This window comes from Notothenia rossii (assembly GCF_949606895.1).
Source record: "Notothenia rossii genome assembly, chromosome: 2".
Taxonomy (NCBI): Eukaryota; Metazoa; Chordata; class Actinopteri; order Perciformes; family Nototheniidae; genus Notothenia; species Notothenia rossii.
In genome coordinates, this window is record NC_136904.1 from 20,476,128 (window position 1) to 20,498,285 (window position 22,158).

The 22,158-nt window shown below is 40.2% G+C and overlaps 2 protein-coding genes across 6 annotated transcripts; both read right to left on the minus strand.

Annotated features, from left to right (window-relative positions):
- Positions 1-3,070: 3,070 nt before the first annotated feature.
- LOC307027985 (uncharacterized protein) lies at positions 3,071-4,959 on the minus strand (the record flags this gene model as incomplete). The annotated part of the gene is made up of 4 exons (XM_079662678.1): positions 4,216-4,959; positions 3,766-4,092; positions 3,305-3,558; positions 3,071-3,183 (listed from the first exon to the last, which is right to left on the minus strand). Exons 2-4 carry the CDS (start codon positions 4,044-4,046, stop codon positions 3,071-3,073), a joined length of 648 nt encoding a protein of 215 aa, XP_079518804.1. The 5' UTR covers positions 4,047-4,092; positions 4,216-4,959.
- A 677-nt stretch (positions 4,960-5,636) lies between these two features.
- LOC307030266 (uncharacterized protein) lies at positions 5,637-10,098 on the minus strand. Of its 5 annotated transcripts, none has more exons than XR_013805596.1 (3): positions 9,843-10,098; positions 6,895-9,134; positions 5,637-6,606 (listed from the first exon to the last, which is right to left on the minus strand). XR_013805596.1 is itself a non-coding variant. In XM_079666600.1 (2 exons), the coding sequence occupies exon 2, from the start codon at positions 8,997-8,999 to the stop codon at positions 7,896-7,898; it is 1,104 nt and encodes a 367-aa protein (XP_079522726.1). In that variant the 5' UTR covers positions 9,000-9,134; positions 9,843-10,098; the 3' UTR covers positions 5,637-7,895. The 5 variants fall into 5 exon arrangements, 1 of the variants encoding a protein (XP_079522726.1); XR_013805597.1 differs by having other exon boundaries at positions 5,637-6,589; positions 6,828-9,134; XR_013805598.1 differs by having other exon boundaries at positions 6,828-9,134.
- Between the last annotated feature and the right edge of the window lie 12,060 nt (positions 10,099-22,158).

Sequence of the window (22,158 nt, forward strand, 5' to 3'; positions counted from 1 at the left end):
GGGTTCTGTGAGGTCCTGGTTCTCCTTTAGCAAAGCATCTATCTCTCCATCCTTTACTTCCTCACAAGGTTCTTTAGGTTCAGTGAGTTCCTGGTTCTCCTTTAGCAATGGATCTATCCCTCCATCCTTTACTTCCTCACATGGTTCTTTAGGTTCAGTGAGATCCTGGTTCTCCTCTAGCAATGGATCTATCTCTCCATCCTTTACTTCCTCACAAGGTTCTTTAGGTTCTGTGAGATCGAGGTTCTCCTTTAGCAATGGATCTATCTCTCCATCCTTTACTTCCTCACAAGGTTCTTTAGGTTCTGTGAGGTCCTGGTTCTCCTTTAGCAAAGCATCTATCTCTCCATCCTTTACTTCCTCACAAGGTTCTTTAGGTTCTGTGAGGTCCTGGTTCTCCTTTAGCAAAGCGTATATCTCTACATCCTTTACTTCCTCACAAGGTTCTTTAGGTTCTGTGAGATCGAGGTTCTCCTTTAGCAATGGATCTATCTCTCCATCCTTTACTTCCTCACAAGGTTCTTTAGGTTCTGTGAGGTCCTGGTTCTCCTTTAGCAAAGCATCTATCTCTCCATCCTTTACTTCCTCACAAGGTTCTTTAGGTTCAGTGAGATCCTGTTCCTCCTTTAGCAATGGATCTATCCCTCCATCCTTTACTTCCTCACAAGGTTCTTTAGGTTCAGTGAGATCCTGGTTCTCCTTTAGCAAAGGATCTATCCCTCCATCCTTTACTTCCTCACAAGGTTCTTTAGGCTCTGTGAGATCCTGGTTCTCCTCTAGCAAAGCATCTATCTCTCCATCCTTTACTTCCTCACAAGGTTCCTTCTGTTCTTTGAGATCCTGGTTCTCCTTTAGCAACGCATCTATCCCTCCATCCTTTACTTCCTCACAACGCTCTTTAGTTTCTGTGAGATCCTGGTTCTCCTTTAGCAATGGATATATCCCTCCATCCTTTACTTCCTCACATGGTTCTTTAGGTTCTATGAGATCCTGGTTCTCCTTTAGCAAAACATCTATCTCTCCATTCTTTCCTTCCTCACAAGGTTCTTTAGGTTCTGTGAGGTCCTGGTTCTCCTTTAGCAAAGCATCTATCTCTCCATCCTTTACTTCCTCATATGGTTCTTTAGGTTCTGTGAGATGCAGGTTCTCCTTTAGCAATGGATATATCTCTCCATCCTTTACTTCCTCAGATGGTTCTTTAGGTTCTGTGAGATCCTGGTTCTCCTTTAGTAATGGATCTATCTCTCCATCCTTTACTTCCTCACATGGTTCTTTAGGTTCTGTGAGATCCTGGTTCTCCTTTAGCAAAGCATCTATCCCTCCATCCTTTACTTCTTCACAAGGTTCTTTAGGTTCTGTGAGATCCTGGTTCTCCCCTAGCAAAGCGTCTATCTCTCTTTTGGTCTTTTGGCACCACTTGAGGAGCTCTAAATATTTCTTGTTCAGCTCCTCATTGGTTAAGACCTCCTTCAGGTCTTCCTCCTCCGTCTTAGAGGCCTGCTTCTGCATCTTCTCCTCCTTCAGTTCTTCCTCCTCCGTCTGAGTGGCCTTGTCCTGCATCTTCTCCTCCTTCTTTCTTCTTAAACTCCTCTCCAGCTCCAGCTTCCCATCCTGAACCTGTTTCTTCAGAAGCTGGATCATAAATTCATGCACTTTGCAGCCCTTTGGTTTCACTGGAGGCTGATCTTTCTTCAGAGGAACACCTGAAGGAACATCTGATGGAATATCTGAAGAACTGACCGCCAGCTGCTCTCTGTTGTCCTCCATTTCTATGAATGAGCTGCTGTTTAGCTAACAGGGGCTAAATGTACTTATTGGACTTTAAGGTCTACAGTGAATTGACTAAGTGTTGTTCACCTGTGAATATTACCTGACTAAACTATACGTGAAAGTATCCTAATGTTTACTGACCACAAACCCTGTTTCTGCTGCTCATGCTGTGATGACCTGTCTTTCAGAGATACCTGTAGACTCTGCAGACTCTCATAGACTCTGTAGATTCTCTGAGTACAAAGCCACTGTTGAGGTCATCATTCTGAAGGTTCCATCTCAGAGACCAAAGCCAGTGATGAGGTCACCAGTCTGAAGGTTCCATTCTAGATAAGGTGTGATTGACAGCAGCTGACCGTGCTGTTGCCTGGCAACGCTGTTTTGTTCAAATCATATTAAGAAATGTAAACATCAATAAAAAATACTTTATTGATCCCTAAACACAGGAAGTTAAAGTACTGAGCCAGGCCCGGTTCTACGGTGGTACATAGGCATGCAGTGTCTCTCAGTTTAAAGTAGAGACACTACATACTAATATACACCTGGGGCCGTATTCACAAAGCATTTTATCTTACCGCTAGGAGTGCTCCTAACTCGCGCTAAAACATTTTACGTAGGAGTTTTTTCTTAAAAGTTATTCACAAAGCCGCTGAGACCTACTCATACTAAGGATAAATCACTAAGAGTGAACTAAGAGTGACGCGCCGTTGCTATGGATGACGTCGATTCTCGTGCATGAGTTTAGAAGCGGTCAGTACGGTGATTGGTTGTTCAGAGTAGGCGGTCTCGGTGAAACCCATCTGCAACATCCCACAAACGAGCCCACTAAATCACCGAAAAACAAGGAAATAGCCTCGGCTAGAAATGTATTCCTATCAAATAGTTATGGACAGTGCAGTTAGCAGAATACACGCATGTTGACAAGTTTGTGCAGACCACGATAATGACGTAGTATATGCACGTTAAAGAGAGAGAGCAAACAATAAAAATACGTAAATTGCATTAAATCAAGGAGGCAATTGAAAGCACCCTGCAAACTATTATCCAATGAGCATATTTCCGGTACTTAAACACTTTCAATAACAGCCCATACCGCCGTTCAAGTCCCCCTATCATGATGAATGAAAGTGAAGTTAAACGCAAGCGAAAGCCCAATTTGTCCCAGGACCAATTGTTACTGATGACAGGTAAGTCCATTATTAACATTGCTTGCATTCATTTGGGGAAAGCATTTGCATGATTTAAATTTACAATTAACAAAGGCTACAGTGATATGAAACGTTGTGAATGAAACTGAAATTTAATTTGTAGGAGGAGGATCTGCACCAAAGCCATTGTCCCCAGTTGCATCAGTGGTGTACGCCGTCCTAGGCTCTGACACCAGCATAACTGGCCTTGAGGGTGCAGCTGATCCTGCAGTCGAGTTGCTAAAGGAGATTGAGGGGTATGCATGCAATAATTGCAATAGGCTACATGAAAAACCTTTCTGTTTAATATTTACAGAAGAATTACAATGTGCAACTGTTCAACCCACTTCCTAAAAATGTGTTACAAATTATATATATATCTTCCCCAAAGGAGAAATCAAGATGAAAGTCCAGCTGCAGCATCACATCACACAGCTCTTCCTCTTCTCCCCCTCCTAGCTCTTCCTCTTCCAGCTGCACCTCCTCCAGCTGTGCCTCCTCTCCCAGGTCTTCCTCTCCCTGCTCTTCCTCTTCCAACTCGCCCTCTTTGTGCACCGCACCCCCTGCCTCTCCTCTCCCTCCTGCTGCTGGTGCCAGTTCACTAGTGGAGAAGAAATTGAGGATAGAAATGAGGGTTTTAAAAAGGCAAAAGAAGGTCCTTAAAGCGAAAGAGCGGCTATTACAACTGAAGACAGAATATTACAGTCTTAAGATAGACAAATTGAAAGAAAGCATATAAATGTGCATATGAAATAAATGTTATGAACTACACAAATGTGTGTTGACTGATTTGTGCCAAGGTGTTTACCTGAAATGTGTATTCACAAAGTGATCCCTAAATGCCAGTCCATTCTGCTCCACACGGTCAAATTCATTATCATGTTCATCTCCATCATCATCATCATCGTGGTCATCATCATCGTGGTCATCGTCATCATCATCATCATTATCATCATCATCGTCATCTGGCTGTGGAATGTTCCTCCGCTTGCAGAGGTTGTGGAGAATGGCACATACAGTGATGACAGTACTTGCCCTCTCTGGGCTGAGGCGTATTTCGCCGTGCAGGACATGAAAACGACGTTTCATCTGCCCAATTCCTCTCTCCACATCATTTCGTGTATTTTTGTGTACTCTAAAATATATGGAGGAAAACAGTAAACAATAATAAATATGGATTCAACAAATAAAAGACGTCAAAGAGCCAATACGATGTTTTTTACGCATAGGACTAAGCGTAATCTGCGTAATCACTTACATGTTATACTTTAGCTGTGCTCCCGGTTGTGGATTGAGATAGGGTGTCAAGAGCCACGTCTTGCAGGGATAGCCACTGTCACCCAGCAAGTGACACCCAACTGGTACATGGTGCCTCTAAAAAAGCTGCCTCAGACCGCTCTCCATTAAAATACGCGAATCATGGGTAGATCCAGGCCACTTTGCAACAACATCAAGAATGTTAAAAGTTGCATCAAAAACAATCTGCGTGTTGATGGAATGTACTTTCTTTCTATTGACGAACACGTCCTCATCTTTTGATGGCGAAATTATTTTTATGTGCGTCCCGTCAATAACACCGACCACACCGGGCATACCTGCAATTTCCATGAAGTTGGCTTTGATCCTGTGTAGTTGTTGATTGTCCAAAGGAAACCGGATAAACTGTTGGATGATATGTGGTCTAGAGAGCGCGTTGATGGTTTGGTTTATGGTACGGCTGACTGATGGTTGCGATATTCCTAAATCGTCGGCATTGCAAAGTTGCATTTTCCCTGTTGCTAAATATCGTAGTGTTGCCAAACATTTTATTTCCGGACTAATCGGGTTATTCCTGTTAGTCGGGGATGTTATTGCATCCCGCACTAATTCCACAACAAGTTTGATACCCTCACGATTTAGCCTATATCTCTTGATCAATTCACAGTCTTCCATTGTCTCCAAAACATTTCGTCTCGCAGCCATTTTCAGATTCTTTGTGAATAGGTCTTACTGAGTTAGGAGTCCTCTCGAGGACTTTTAAGCTCTCCTAAACTGACACGCCCATTATGTTTAGGAGTTTCTCCTAAATTCGCCAGTTAGGAGCTACTTTTAGCCTTAGAGAGCCGCAGTGACGCGTCCTTAAACCCGGAAGTAAACTCCTTCCGGTTCCTTCGTCTAAAACGCAATGCAATTTCTCCATAGGATTTTGGAAAATAGCTCGAAATAAGATCTGTGGTTGACACATATTTAAGAGATGGATCACGTTTTGTTCAGCCGGATAATATCCACATGTCAACCCTACTTTTATAATTTTTGAATAATAAATCTAGTCGGCAGAAGCAAAATGCTAACGTTATGCTATAAACGAACTACAAGCCACTACAGCAGCAGGGTCGCACGACTTCAACGTCACGCCAACTTAAGATCGTTTCAACTGACTTTCGCGTACTTACATATTTTAACAAAGCTTTTCATTTGAGCCACACTGAATTTCACTAGAAGTCATGGCTGTGTCAATTACCAGTCTGATATCATTTTACAAAGATGACAAGAAGAGTGTAGATAGAGGAGAGAACCACTACAAGTCAGGACACGTACAACAGTGCAGCCTAGATGAAGGTGTGCTTACCGGTGTTGTCATAGCTAGCATGAGGGACAAGGTTTATAGAGTGTCGGTGAGTAGTGATAGCGAGAGTACCATTAAGCTAGAGTTAATTTATTCACATTAATTCCCATCAACAAATCCATTTTATGTGTCACATGAAATCTTTATTACAAATATTACACACCAGAAAACACAGAAATATCCATGAAATAAACATACAGTAGGCTATAAACAATTAAAGGGATAATTGGGAAGGCATTACAAATGTAAATATATTTTAAATAATAAAACAATCCCACCACCACAGGTATCTACAGGAGAAGAGGGAATTCTCTCCACAAAATGTGAATGCCCACGTGGAGAATGGAAATGCAGTCATGCGGCTGCATTAGCCATCTTTGCCATCCACAATTTCAGCTGCACTGAAACCCCCTGTCAGTGGAAGAAACCAAAGGCAGCTAAAAGTACACATTCAGTGGAGGAGCTATTTCCTCCAACCAATAACTCATTCAACCCGCTGACAAGAGAGCCCACCTCCGAAGATCGTGACTGGCTGAGGGACAGACTCGGGGGCGGGTTCTCAGGAATTTCTTGGCTTCTCTCCCCCGAGCCAGAAGAGGAACACTACAGCTTGGAAAAACGTACTGTTCCTGAAATTCTCAAATCTGTTGGGAATCAAGGACCTGAGGCAATTGTGGCAAGCATGGCATTGTCTGAAGAGCAACAGAGGGCAATTCAGGTGGCTACCACTGGTCAGCGAACCAACCCAAACTGGCATTTGTTCAGGAAAGGAAGGTTGACTGCCAGCAACTTTGGAGCTGTCCTGAGGTCAAAGCTTGTGACTGCTTCCCTTATTGCCAGGGTGCTAGGGCAACAACAGGCCCTTGATGGTGTTTTGTCTGTATAGTGGGGGACTATGAATGAATGTGAGGGCGTCAGGGCATTCACCACTGCAACCCAGATGCAGGTCCATGAGTCAGGTTTGTGGCTCTCCCAATCAGGAGTGTTGGGGGCATCTCCAGATGGTCTGGTAGGGTCTTCCGCTGTGCTGGAGGTAAAGTGTCCCTACAGAGCCAGGGAAATGACAATTAGTGAAGCATTGCAAATCAAGGGCTTCTGTGTCAGTAAGGAAGGAGAAACATTCAGCCTGCGTGAGGAACATCCTTACTGGCACCAAGTGCAAGGTCAGCTTCACCTCACTGCAAGAGACTTGCTACTCTGTGGTCTGGACTACGAAAGACAGTGTCATCATTCCGATAGCCCGAGATGACAATTGGCAGCCTAACCTGTTGGCTCTTGAGGACTTTTTCAAGGCCCACATGCTTCCAAAGCTGGCACTGCCGGAATAATCACCTTTGTCACTGTTGTGGTTATTTTCTGAAAAAGACAGAAAAACAAAAAGGCATTAATTTACTTGTTCTGAGTTCAGAGAGCACTGCTGTTAAAATTTAAAAAAATCTTTTAGAGAAAACTCAGCTTCAGGATGTTATGGTTCCCCTTTGAAGATCTTTCTTGTAGCTGCTGCGATCCTTGTTTGAGTCGTTCATATGTTCGATGAAAAAGATCATAAATCTATCATTTTCAAATATAGTAATTTTAAGAAATTGTGAATAGTTTTTAAATGTAATTTACTCACCTTTGCAATGTTGTGGTTGTTAGAGTGTTAGGTTTCTGACTACAGAGAATAACATATTTACAAAATAATATTTCTTAATAAAAAAAGGCAGTCCATGCAGAAAACTATTGTGGTTTCTTGATTCAAGCCTGCCTCTGAATCCCAAATCACAAACCATTCAGTAACGTTTTTGATAGAGAAAGACAGAAAAACAAACATGAGCCTACCCCGAGAGGCCGGACTTTTCAAGGTAAAAAGAAAGTTTAAAGATTTATATTTGCAGATATTATCAGCACATCTGAGTCAAATTAATATGTGTATTAAACAGAACCTAAATAAAAGAAATACAATGCACCCAGTTTAAAGACATTGTTTGAGTTTAATGATGAACTCAAAATGTAAAACAAAGTATGAAACATGTTTCTGGATTGATTAAAAAGCAGAATCTAAATAAAAGAAATGAAATGCACCCAATGAAAAGACAGTTTGAGTGTAATGATGAACTCAAAATGTAAAACAAAGTATAATAATACATTTTATTTATATAGCGTTTTTCTACAACTCAAAGACGCTTTACAGTAGGGAGGGCAGACAAACAAGGAAAGGCAAACAAATAAATATAGTAAAATAAAATAAACAGAAAAGTCAGTCAAGAGGAAGTTGATTGAGAGGGGGGGAGGGGGGCTTACAGATTTGAAAAGATGTGTATGAAACATATGTCTTTACATGTGAAAAGACACTATTTTTCTCCCACCTCTTTTATGAGAGGACGTTGGAAGTTCACTAGTGCGCAACATACCTGCACCAGTTTATCTGCGAAGGGCCTCAGGTGAGATGGAATGAACTTTAGGATCCTAAATTCTTTCAAACGAGCATTTGCTCTCTCGACGTGAATCCTATTTTGTGCGATAAGCTTTGTAGCCTGTGCTTCGCTGTGTGTCAGTTGGCCATGACAGAGGAATGGGGGAATGTTGACAGTGACTCCTTCAGGAAGAATGTTCTGGATTAAGAATCCCTTGTCAGCCAATATCAGATCTCCAGGTTTGAAATGCTGAAGAACACCAGAATCCCGTACTATCTCTTTGTCACTTGTTGATCCTGGGTATAGTTTGCTGCAGTATGTGATCACAGCATTTGGTGCTACCCCGAGCAGTAGTTTGAAGGAGTGCATGCCACGGTAAGCAGAGTAGGTCTCTTTCTGGATATCCATTTGCTTGGGGATAGCAATTTTGATGTCCGTACAATCCACTATCATTCTGCAGTTTTGGATGTGCCGAAATGAAGAAGGCAAGCTGGTTTTATTTTTCTCCCGGCTGGGAACAGTACTCATTATGTCCTTAAAAAGTAATTTGTGGAGAACCTCTATAAATGTTACAATCACATTTCTGACAGTGCTTTCACCACAGTGAAAGAGTGCAGCCAGATGAAGGTGTGTGTAATTATGACACAGTTTCATGAGGGTCATGAAAACTTGGTCTTCAAGACTCAGTGCTTTGGGGAACCAACCTTCTGGATATGTAATGGAACCCTCAAAACGAGCAACATACTCACACACAGCACTGAACGTGTCTCTATCTGGCAATCCTGTCTCCATCCGAAGAACCTTTTCACTCAGCTGAGAGGCAGAATACTTGTCACGGCAGTAACTCTGCTTTGCCTTGGACTCCTCTAGCTGGATCTCTAGCTGCATTATGTGTCTTTGCTGAGATTGACGTTTTTCTTCTACCGTGGTTGCTTGCTCCTCGGCATTCTCAGATAGTGGTTGAGGATCTTCATTAGCAGCCGCCTGTGTTGATGGACCTGCTTCCTCTTCAGTCATTAGACACGCAGCTTCTTCCTCCATTCCATCAATTATCCCTCTCAGACAGTAGGAATGCTCTTCTACATTCTGTGCTTCAAATGAAACAGGCCTTTTTCTCTTTTGTAAAAGAAAATGACAGAGATGCGGGAACAGGCATTGGGCTTCCTGTCAGCTCGTCTGTTGGGAAGATATAAAATATTAGTTTCATGGAAGTCACACCGTCACATATAAGAGCATTAAGACATACAGTACATAGGCTAAAGCAAAACACCTAAATATATAACCTTGCACTTTGAAGTCTCGTGAACATTTTCACTATTTTGACATTTTTATAGATCAAAATTGAACTAAAGAAATAAATGGGAGATTAATCCATACTGAAAATATGTGTCAGCTGCTACACTAATTATAATAGTTATATTTCTTAATTAAGATAATATATTACTTTATTGATCCCAATTTGGGAAATGTTTGTGTTGCAGCAGCATAAAAAGAAAATATAAGTTATTATATATACAAAAGTATGTGAGGGATGGGATATTAAATTGAATATAAATGTAAAATGTACATGTGATTTTACGTCCAAGAGAAGCTATGGAGCAGAGTTCTCTGCCAGCCAGAGGTGATTTGTTATTAGTTCAATATGTCAAACTGATTTCCCTGACTACAATCTTTAGTTACATGGTGAAACGTTATGGTGAAACGTTATGCTGCTTGTACTAATTAGACTTATCATATAAGCCACACAGGTTTTAATAGGATGTATTCATTATCTTTACTTATGTTGCGGTCTTTTCAGCAGCGCCATCTCTAAAACGGCGATACAGTCACTACCCATCATTTACATTTCACCGTGACATGGACAAAAATGTAACATCAGCTTACCTCATAGCACGAATCCAGACTCTCCTTTGGGAAACATTGGCCGGGAAACGATAGAACGAGCACGTTCCATGCGAAGACCTGTGGCTGCAACCCGGAGCAAAGCAATAAACCATTGCGTAGCTAACTAGTAGCGCCAGCTTTAGCTAACGTTAGCTAACGAAACGAACTGCCGAGTAAAATTGGAAAATGCTGGTAATTAATTGTTCTATAATTTGTAAAACTACGGTGTTAAAAAAGACAATTTCAAAAATACAGATTCTAATGGTCAGATATATACTGTATATACAGATACTAAAGATATGCATGTACTTGCTTTAAAGCAGAACACAGGGGAAAACAAACTTAGCGGGAGTGTTTACGTGTTCGGCGTAATGACGTACAACGGCCTCGACCATTTCTGTAGTCCTATTCAGCCACTCGGTAACAACCATCGTTTTTCAGACACGTAAACTCTTCAAAATTCCCCAGTGGGGTCACTGCTGATGTATTTAATGTCGTAGAACAAAACGTCAATTACCTCTTAAATTTGTGTCAACCACAGACCTTATTTCGAGCTATTTTCCAAAACCCTATGGAAAAAATGCATTGCTTTTTGAGGAAGGAACCGGAAGTGCTAAAAATGCTAACTTACTTCCGGTTATCTCTTTCTCCCGTCTGTGTGCGAGGGGGGCGGGGCAGTTTACACACACGCAGCTGCTACATGCAGCAACACACGGAGGAGATGGCGGAGAGAAGCGCTCCAATGTGTGGTTAAATGTTACCCGTCTTGAGGTGGACAATGCTCCTTGCCAAGAGTGTTTAGCATGTAAGTGCGGTAACACGAGCAATTTGTCTAAACATTTAGCAAAAGTGCACCACATTCAGACGGAGGAATGCACCGGGTTCGACTGTCTTTCTAGTAGCTCTGTAGCCCCATCCACGAGTAACGTTTCCACGTCAGGCATTATGTATGCTAGCAGCAACACACGGATTTAACTCAATTATACAAACATGGGTTAATGATGTTAAAGTTTCAGCTATTCTGTTTACAGTTCTGTCATCAGATTATTTAATACGATTTGTTAAAACATTGTTGTTTCTTTTGATGTGAAATATTATTTATTTTGTTTAAATAAAAAGCATTGTTAATTTTTTTCACAATTTGTTAAGTTAATTTAATAATATATGTATTTTTGAATCAAGTTTTCATCTTTATTGTCTTCATTGTTAGTTTCCAGTTAGTTTCCACATGCCTAAAACAAGCTCAAGCTAAATCTAAAAGTTGATGGCTAAATAAGAGCGTTTGAGAAATTGCGCAAGGCATACAGTAATAGTCCGAATAGTCCATTAATCGTTTCATTAATCGATAGATTAATCGATTATCAAATTAGTCGTTTCTTGCAGCCCTAGTTATCCCATGTATAAATAAAAAGTGTTATTCAGCAACCCTTGCAATTTGGGATTTTATTTTTGGTTGGTAGACCTCGGTGAACTGGTCATTTCAAAAGTAGCTCACCAGCCAAAAAAGTGTGGGCACCCCTGATCTAAACACTCAGAGTCCTTACCTCAAGAGCTGCAGTTATCAGCCTCTCAGTCTGACTGGAGAGGACTCTCCCTCCAAATTATTGTAGAAACATCTTCTTCTTATATCCGTTACGGCCCGTCCACACACAGGCATGAAAAAAATCTTTCAAAGCTTCGCCCATTCACTTGAATGGGGTGACGTAGAAGACTTTTAATCTTCGCCGAACTGCATTGTCGGGAGCGGAGCATGGTTTTGCAAGCATTGGGAGCATCAAAACCCAATGCTTGCGAAGCTGGCATCAGCCAATCAAATCCCGTTTATGCAAATCCCGCCAGTGCAAGCGCTAGCCAATCAAACCGCATACTCAATCTCCTCATATTCCAAACGAGAAATTACGGTAGCAAATCACCCGGTTCTTTACGACCAGAACTATTTACCGGGATACAAACCGGAGGAACCAGGCATGGAGGGAGGTGTCAGAGACAGTGGGTGAAACTGGTAGGTTTTCACCTGTTTGGGGAGTTTATATCCAGTTTACTTTGTTTTAAGATTGCTATTGCTTTGTATGTCGGGGGCGGGAGATTCATGTGATTGGTTGTTGGTCGCGTTGCTCGCAAAAAATCGCCAAGCTTCAGACACGCCCAGCATCAAGGTTTTTCAAGATTTGTTTCATTGCCCGGCGTCTACACTACAGGCATCAAAAATCTTGATGCTGGGCGTGTCTGAAGCTTGGTGAAATGAACTGTCTGGCTCTCCCAGCTTGCACGCGGTTTGATAGGCTAGCGCTTGCACTGGCGGGATTTGCATAAACGGGATTTGATTGGCTGATGCCAAGCATCGAGCCTCAAAAGTTGAACATTGTGCCGATAGAGGCTCGTGATGCTTGCAAAGCCATGCCATGCTCCCCACAATGCAGTTCGGCGAAGATTAAAAATCTTCTACGTCACCCCATTCAAGTGAATGGGCGAAGCGTTGAAAGCATTTTTCGATGCCTGTAGTGTAGACGGGTGTGTGGACGGGCCGGCTAGCACCAGATTCTAATAACAACAGCGCTGGTACCGGTGGCGTCTATCTTTCCAACCCAGTTTAGATTGAACCACGCCCACTTCCGCATTACGCAAGAACGTAGCTTTAGCGTCATAGACTTCATCTTCGGCAGTTATAGCGGTCGCAGTAAAGCAGGATATTGAATAGTTGTTTTTTGTCTTTCCAAAGGATTTGTTGACTGAAAGTAAACGATCCTGTAATAGAAGCCATATCGAAGAGTCCTGAGATTGTATTACTGGTGTTTTATCATCTCAGCTGGTGTAAGTGCAGAATATTGAATATAACCTTGACTATTACTGTGTACTTCATTTATCTGACAGCATTATTTAATGATACTATTTTATATATATATACTAGAGATGTTAAGATTCACCGATTCGCATCGGTGCACCGGCATAAACGTTCAAGATGCGAGTGCACCGGTTGAAAGAGTGCACATCGGCTACAGTTTGGGTTGAACCGGGTTGAACTCGCGATGCATCGATTGCGTAGCGTCTTTGCATCGGTAAAAAACCGATTCATTCATATAAAATCCCCTCATCTTGTCAACGCTCAGCAGACGATCTTTGATATTTGCTTCGCCACTACGGAGAACGAGAGTCTCAGTTATCAACACACACAGAAGTTGAGGAGAAAGAGAAACACAGCGCACCGAAAAATACCTACAAATCAAACGTTTGGCAACATTTCGGATTGTTCAAGAAAGACGGTGTAATAGTAATTTATGCTATATAGTTGACCGCAGGTCATGGAGAGTAATAAGGTATCCGTAGACCTTTGTATGAGGTATCTTTATTACTTAACAGGTCTACAGCCGTGATACATAGATCCGTCCTAGATGCGGACTTGCATACAAACAGTATCACTCCGCAGCCGCACCCCATCAGTAACGTCCTGATGGTATATGTGCGCGGCACTATTACTACAGACGGTCAATTTGAAAAATCACTCGCAAATTGTTAACGATGCCGAGCCGCTTTAAAGTACACAAGTAGTACGAGGAACTTAGCGACGCACTTAAAGAGGCGACGTGGGGTCTGCGGCTGAAAAGAGAAACCTGAAAGTGAGACATATGAGTTAAATCACTCAGTGAGGTGTTCTGTCAGAGAGAGGTGTTTAGCTTACAGCAGCCTGTGACGGCCAATAATAATTTAAATGTCTTCCTTACTGTAAGCAGTTATGAAATACCTGTTTGTGAAAGGTTATTTGTTTTCTTTATTGTTCAGATAGAAACCAATGCTTTCTGCTCACTGGTGAGTTAGCCTCTGAGTGTTAAGCACATCAGGCTGGCAGCTGTATGGGCATTGCTCTATGGTAGCTGTTATTTGCACATTGTTAATCATGAGCAATGCATCCTTACATTGTTTAACTGTGAGGTGTTATACAATTGTACTCTGGAGAGCTTTTAAAGGTAAAAAAATAAACGGCATGATGGGATGTGCAGTACCAAATATGTAAAGCACTTTTTTGTTAATGTATGATTTGCTGCATATAAGGAATAAAACAAAAATCTTCTGTCGTACCATATTGAAGTATCATTATTTTTGCATCGTGTTGAATCGCATCGTATCGCCCCGAATCGCATAATGTTGAATCAAATCGTATCGAATTGTATCGCAACAGGGGTGAATCGTATCGTATCGCATCGCCTGGTGTTTCAAAGGTATCGTTAATGTATCGTATCGTGGCAACGTATCGAGATGCGCATCGCATCGGCCTCAGTGATGGAGATGCACATCCCTAATATATACACACATTTATTCATTTATAAACATATATATATAAACACACACTTATATGTACTCACACATGTATTGATTCATTTATACACACAGATGTATTCATTCATTTATACACACCCAGCATTATTTAATGATACTATTTTATATATATATATACACACATTTATTCATTTATAAACATATATATATAAACACACACTTATATGTACTCACACATGTATTTATTCATTTATACACACAGATGTATTCATTCATTTATACACACACAGCATTATTTAATTATACTATTTTTTATATATAAATATATATATATACACACATTTATTCATTTATAAACCTATATATATATAAACACACACTTATATGTACTCACACATATGTTTATTAATGTATACACACAGATGTATTCATTCATTTATACACACACAGCATTATTTAATGATACTGTTTTATATATATATATATATATATATATATATATATATACACACACATTTATTCATTTATAAACATATATATATAAAATCCTAAAACATTGGTATAGTTATGCTAAAATGTTTATATTCTCTTTAAATGTACTTCATGTGCTTGCATGTTATTCTTTGTAATGCCTTGTCTTTTATCTGGACAATAAGTCTGTTATTAAGTGGTATAGTTTAGATGATGATGATGATGATGATGATGATGATGATGATGATGATGATGATGATGTGTAGGTGAGGCATTGATATGAGCAAACACATCCAATGTAATTTGATGTTCATCATAGTATTGAGAGATAGGTCTTATCAGATACCTTCAACTGCGGGTACTCCTCTATATTGTTCTGTGTGCCTCCAGAGCACACTAAAACACGAGGTCTGAAAGGAAAGCAAAAAAAAAAGAGCCTATAGTTATTCAGGTACTATTCTGATGCTAATACTTTAGTACTTATACTGATGCTAATACTTTAGTACTTATACTTGAGTATTTCTACACTCTGGTTTACTCAAGTACAAGATCTTATCACTTCTTACACCTCTGGAAAGCACTTTTATGTAAAGGAATACATTTTTATAAATGTCCCAACATTTCATTTTTACATGGCAAAACGTTAATATGTTATTAATGTTAAAAAAGACATTTATAAGATATTATAAATGTCTATAAAATATTAAATAAACGTTAACATGTTACATGACAAACAAAAAAACGAAACATTATATATAGGCTATATATACAGATGTTTGCTAATGTATCCCTCTTATATCCATCAGGAATTAATATTAAATGATGAATTAATATGACCTCAGCACTGCATAAGTGTGGTCGTCAGTCATATTGACAAAGAAGCACTATTATATTGTATATTATGCAGTTTTTATAAGGACGGTATTTTGCTTGTCAGATTCAGATTTCGCGGGTGTGCCATGTCTATGACGCTATCGCGTAGAGCTACGTCGATCCTTGCGTAATGCAGAAGTGGGAGTGGTTACATCTAAACTGGGTTGGAATAACGATAGACGCCTACCGGTGCACCCTCCCTCGCTCGCTCACTCGCATTTTGGCTGTGAGCTGCGGGCGCCAGATAAGCCAACATCCCCCATTTTCATCACTTACAGCGCCCATCGTACAGGGCAAATGAAACGTGTAACCGGGGTGAAAAGGGTTTTACATTTACTTAATTATGAATATTGTTACATCAAGGCCGAAAATTAGGGTGAGCCCCAACAGTCAAAAAAATTGTTTCCCTCCCAGAACTGCGAGCGCAGCGACTCCCCAGATCAGGCGCCCTAGGCGAAAAGTTATAACGCCAGTGCTACGGGCCGGCCCTCAGTTAATATGCAACTCGCAAATATCTTTCTCTATCTCTCTCTCCTCTCTTCTCTCTCTTCTCTCTCCTCTCTTCTCTCTCCTCTCTTTTCTCTTCTCCCTTCTCTCTCTCCCTCTCTCTCACTCAATGTTAGTACCATAGACTGTATATAGGTTGGTACGCAAATGCGCCTTTTTTCAAATGACCCGGTGCTCTGTTTTTGGCGGAGGTGCGCATGCGCACCTGCGCACCAGTTATCTGCAGCCCTGCTAATAATGCTAACGCCAGCAAATACAATTGCGGCTTCACAAAACTTTTACGGGGCGTGGTTTGCAATTCAGAAATTGGAACCTTTTTCTCCACAGGAAAGTACCTGGTCTCCAGCAGGGACTGAAAAGGGGGTAAAAGTTCTCATGAACTAAGTTTTCTTTTTGGTGTGAATGTAAAATCCCAGGAACTATCGGAAATAAAATGGAAAAGTACGGGGAAAAGTACTCCGGTGTGAAAGCGCCTATTATTTTGTAAAAAATCCAACACCTTATATCTCAACATCCTTTAATTTGTTGGTTCTTTTTTGTACAGTAATGTTGAAACTCTCCACATTACTTGATATCCCCAAAAGATACACAATAAACATTGGTGAAGATGAGTTTGATAGCACTATTTTTCTTTTCTATGGTTATATTTTCTATAAGCAAAATAATATCATTATTGTGAATTGTTTTGGACACCAAAAAAATAAAATAATGACATGATTTATCTGAAATATCCCACTAAATGCTGCAGCTTTAAGAGAGAATGATATTATGATATGAGGGATTACCACACTGTCCTTTCTTCTGGGCAACCCGGTATCACGGCAAGACATGAACATGTGACGATTTACCATGCTGGGAGACGTGAAGATGTCACGATTTCGTCCCTTCAAACGTGACAGTTACATGGTTTTTGTTAACCCATGTTAACCAGTGGAGAAATAACCGGAAATGCCAAGCAGATGCTACCCCGATGGTCGGTTGTTATTGTCAATATTAATATAATAATGATTTATTTTTTAATATTCACACTCGATTACGCCAATTTTCTTGTTGCCCCAGCTGGTCGACACCTCTTTTAGCAGAAACAGAGGCTACATTAATGTATTAAATCGATGTTAATCCATGCGTGTGGATGTGGAATTAACGGACGTGACGTTGTGCGATTGAGGCAAACTTTTCAACTACAACTGTAGTTATATTTAAAAACATGTTAGAAGGCCTCACAAAATACTTTAATGAAAATTCTAATGTAAATGTGAAGGAATGTGTGTATAACAAAATACATCAGTCATAAACGAAACCGGAAACAGACTTAGGCAAGATCCTCAGCTCGATGATTGGATGGTTTAGCCGCAATGCATGCTGGGATTTGGTGTTTATGTGATGTGAAATCTAAAAACGTTTTTTAAAAATAAAATAATACTTTATTCCGAGTGTGCTTACTTTTCTCTCATAAGTCATCACATAATGGCATTGTAATACACAATACACGCCCTGCTGAGAAGCCTTCTAGACAAACAGTAGAACTGCCGCCAAAACTGAAAACATGGCGTGGATCATAAATATATAAGCAATTAAATAACATCTTACATTTCTTTTCACACAATACGTCTCCTTGCAGTATCAACACTAATTCGGCTGACTTTTATATTTGATCCAATGGTAGATAGGCTGTATTTACACCATAACGGTGCAGAGCTGATAGAAAGGGACACCTGGTGGTTGAAGAACGTTATTGAATTTTATTATTTTATTATTAGATATTAATAGGATCCCAATAAAGTATATTCATTACTCGTTGTTCTCTACTAATAATTAATTAAAGACTGTATATAATCACTAGTTTGCACATCCTTTTCAAGATTTCAAGATGTTCTAAGCTAAAGTTTATTGACATATCATAGTATACACAACTACGGTGTAGTTATGCAATGAATGAAAAACTTGGGTCGCAGGTTCCTCAACAGTGCATTACAAGAAATCTATCAATATGTGTGTATACCTCGACCATTAAACTGTCATTCTGCACATTTCTTATACTATCTACATACATCTTATAAGAGTATAATACATATGTATAATATTAGTTTAATAATAAACAAATAATAAACAAATAAGTGCTTTAACATATTAACATTGCAGGAAAGCAATATATTAGACGTTAAGTACTTTATCAGGCTTAATATTTATCTGTAGATACAAATGTCACTGTGTGTGCTGTGTGCTCTGTATGTGTGACCATTAAAGAGGGTTTCATCCCTCCATATTCTTCTTCTATACCCCCAAAGCTTTTTTCTTATTCAAAAGAAGACCTTAACCTAAAGTAATCTTTAATGTTTAAATTAAGCCTTATTAGTTTGTCTGTTTTGCACATCCTCCTATTAATATGTAATAATAAAATAATACAATTCAATAACGTGCTTTAACCACCAGGTGTCCCTTTCTATCAGCTCTGCACCGTTATGGTGTAAATACAGCCTATCTACCAATTGGATCAAATATAAAAGTCAGCCGAATTAGTGTTGATACTGCAGAAGACGTATTGTGTGAAAAGAAATGTAAGATGTTGTTTAATTGCTTATATATTTATGATCCACGCCACGTTTTCAGTTTTGGCGTCAGTTCTTCTTCCTGTTTGTCTAGAAGTCTTCTCAGCAGGGCTCTATAAATAGATAACTACGGCAGATATGTAATATTTACTGCAGCCGAATCGTGTATTACAATGCCGTTATATGATGACTTTCAAAGAGAAAAGCAAGCACACTCGGAATAAAGTATTATTTTATTTTTAAAAAACGTTTTCAGATTTCACATCACATAAACACCAAATCCCAGCATGCATTGCGGCTAAACCATCCAATCATCGAGCTGAGGATACATCAGTTTCCGGTTTCTTTTATCACCGATGTATTTTGTTATACACACATTCCTTCACATTTACATTTTAATTTGTATTAAAGTATTTCGTGAGGTCTTCTAACATGTTTTTAAATATAACTACGGTTGTAGTTGAAGAGTTTGTAAATTAACATGAACCGAAGCTGTTGCCTGGCAACTCAATCGCACAACGTCACGTCCATTAATTCCACATCCACACGCATGGATTAACATCGATTTAATACATTAATGTAGCCTCTGTTTCTGCTAAAAGAGGTGTCGACCAGCTGGGGCAACAAGAAAATCGGCGTAATCGAGTGTGACTATTAAAAAATAAATCATTATTATATTAATATTGACAATAACAACCGACCGTCGGGGTAGCATTTGCTTGGCATTTCCAGTTATTTCTCCACTGGTTAACATGGGTTAACAATACCGTGTAACTGTCACGTTTGAAGGGACGAAATCGTGACATCTTCACGTCTCCCAGCATGGTAAATCCGTCACATGTTCACGTCTTGCCGTGATATCGGGTTGGTCTAATGAAGGTAAACACAGCGAAGGCTGTGTGTAAAAGGCACAGCTCCACTTCCTACTTGGCGAACCTGTAACTTTCATGTGTGCACGAGAACTAATCTCTTGCGCACGAGAAATATCGTGATGAGCAAAACCATGTCACTTGGCCCAGGTGGTTTCCACAGAACGGACAACACATGTTTAACGACCATAAACACACTCGTACCGTCCATAGGTACCAGCGGTCTATCCGCCAAAACAAACTTAAGTTTGTGTCAATCACTTAACGTCACTTCTGGTATGATGGGCATTCCATTTCCGGTTTGATTCTCTAGTTTATTAAAGTGTTTCGGCAAATGTTAAAGTGTTTCGGGAAATGTTAAAGTGTCTCGACACTTGTAAACTTGTCCTAGCTTTGTAAAAGTGTTTCGCATCTTGTTAATTTGTTTTTGTTAATGTAAAATAGTTTTTTCTTTGGTAAAAGTGTTTGTTTTATAAAATGTAAATTCGTTTTGTAAAATGTAAATTTGCTTTATAAAATGTGTGTCTCGCTTTGTTAAAGTGTTTCACACTTTGTAATTGTCTATTGCACCTCTCAGCCACCATAGACAGAACAACAGCAGCATTTTTTGGGTTATTTATCTTGACCATTAACACTTCAACATGTGAATTGAAGCACTGGTAGACACCCATTTAAGCCCCGGCCACACGAGGACGATAACGGTCGTATCTGCCACAGTTCACTATCAGATAGACGGTTCGGCCGCACGAGGCCAACATGGAAACGCATAAAACGATAACGATAACGGGTCCCACCTCTCCTGCTCAGAGATCAGCTGCTGGGCTGTTACGGCCCGTCCACACTACAGCTTCAAAAAAAGCTTAGAGCTGGGCGTGTCTGAAGCTTGGGGATTTTATTCGAGCACCGCGACCAACAACCAATCACATGAATGTCACGCCCCGGACATACAAAGCAAAAAAACCCGGTTTTACCAGTTTCACCCACTGTCTCTGCCACCCCCCTCCATGACTGGTTCTTCCGGTTTGTATCCCGGTAGGTGAAGAGGGTCTGGTCATACAAAACCGGGTGATTTGCTACGCCGATAATTAGTTTCTCCTCCATCTTTTTTTTTAAATATAGGAATGAACGGCGGGATATCTCTCCCAGCTTAGACGTGGTTTGATTGGCTAGGGCTTGAGCTGTCAGATTTTCAGAAACGGGATTTGATTGGCTGGCGCTGGCTACTCCGGCGTCTCCGGCTTCAGAAGTTGAACTCAACCTCTGCAGCCGGAGACGGCGGAGACGGGTTATGGCTAGAAAGGATCCGTCTTGTGTAAATATGACGTCACGTTCTCGTTGTAACTCTCGTTGGAGCGGCTCGGAAACACATCTACAGCAGTAACATGCAACATACACATTAATGCAGCAGGACAATAGTAAAACACTGAAAGGGAACATGTTATTGCACCAGGAGCTATCTTGGGACTTTTACTGCGACGTTGACTTGCCTGTGAATAAAAAAATAAACCATAGCGTTGGTGATCTACAGTGTTGTCTTTCTTCTTTGAACAGCAAGACCGCTAACACCCTATTTCAACAATCACACTCCCTGTCATTGACATAATTAATAGATAGTTTAGCTTCTCGCGATCATTTGCTGTGGCCCACTGATGTTAACGATCGTAACTGAAAGGCTGCCTCCCAAACGTAAACATTCAGCCACGTGACTTGCAAACTCTCGCGAGAGTTTTACACAAGACGGATCCTTTCTAGCCATAACCGCGGAGACGGACCGCTATAATACCCACAATTCAGTTCGGCGAAAAGCGAGGCAACGTGACGTGTGCCCTCAGATTTTGAGATACCCCGACCCGAGGTAGAACAAATGAAAACAATGATTTTTCTTATCTTTAGGGTCTCCCATTAATGAAATTGATTGTTGTCAAATGTTATTTTGGGGGAAAAAATTTTTTTTGGGTTGTTCTTTAGAACTACCCCAATCCCTGAAAAAGAGCCAAGTCAGACCAGGCCGAATATGGGAAAGGTGACAAAAAAGCCCATAACTCGAGAATGACATCTCTTTTCCTCTTCAGATTTGATGAGGTATGAACCAGGTGGCTGTCATACATCACTAAATAGTCAGACAATTATTTAACTAAAATAATACTGAATTATAGTCCTGTCAACTTAGCTTTAGTTTAGACGGAAATTGTACTTTTTGGTGATAGGAACATAGGACTCAATCACTTTTCTCTCAATTATCAGAAAAACTGAAATCCCTAAAAGATATACCATTACTGAATTGTCTTTGGTGCTATTGAACACTAACCAGTAGTTGTATGGAAATATCTGGTATAGTTCTATTGCAAATGAGATTTCTTTAGACATAGGCTTACCTCTTCTCTGAGACAGTCAAATTCCGAATGGGGGATAAGTGGCACAATAGCCTATAAATTAAGAATGCTCACTCTGATGGTCATTATATTTGGAGAGGGAAATACCAGGTGGCTGAACTACATCACCAAATTGTCAGAATAAGAGTAACCCAATACAATAACGTGTATTAGTTCTATATTGCAAGCCTCTAAAACATAGGTGTAAATAGTACAGGTTTTATTGAAACTGGAACCTCAATTCAAAGTACAGTATACAAATCATCAAATAATTCTGTGAGAGGTCAAGTATATAGATACTAGAATATAATGTTAAATGTCAGGTTCCTCAGAAAAGTTAGGGGACACATGTTGACATTCTGCACAGCAGGTGCAGAACCCCGTACAGGGAAGGCCAACAGAG

Coding starts and splice junctions, on each gene's coding strand:
- LOC307030266 (XM_079666600.1), bottom strand. CDS start 8,999: ATGGAGGAAGAAGCTGCGTGTCTAATGACTGAAGAGGAAGCAGGTCCA.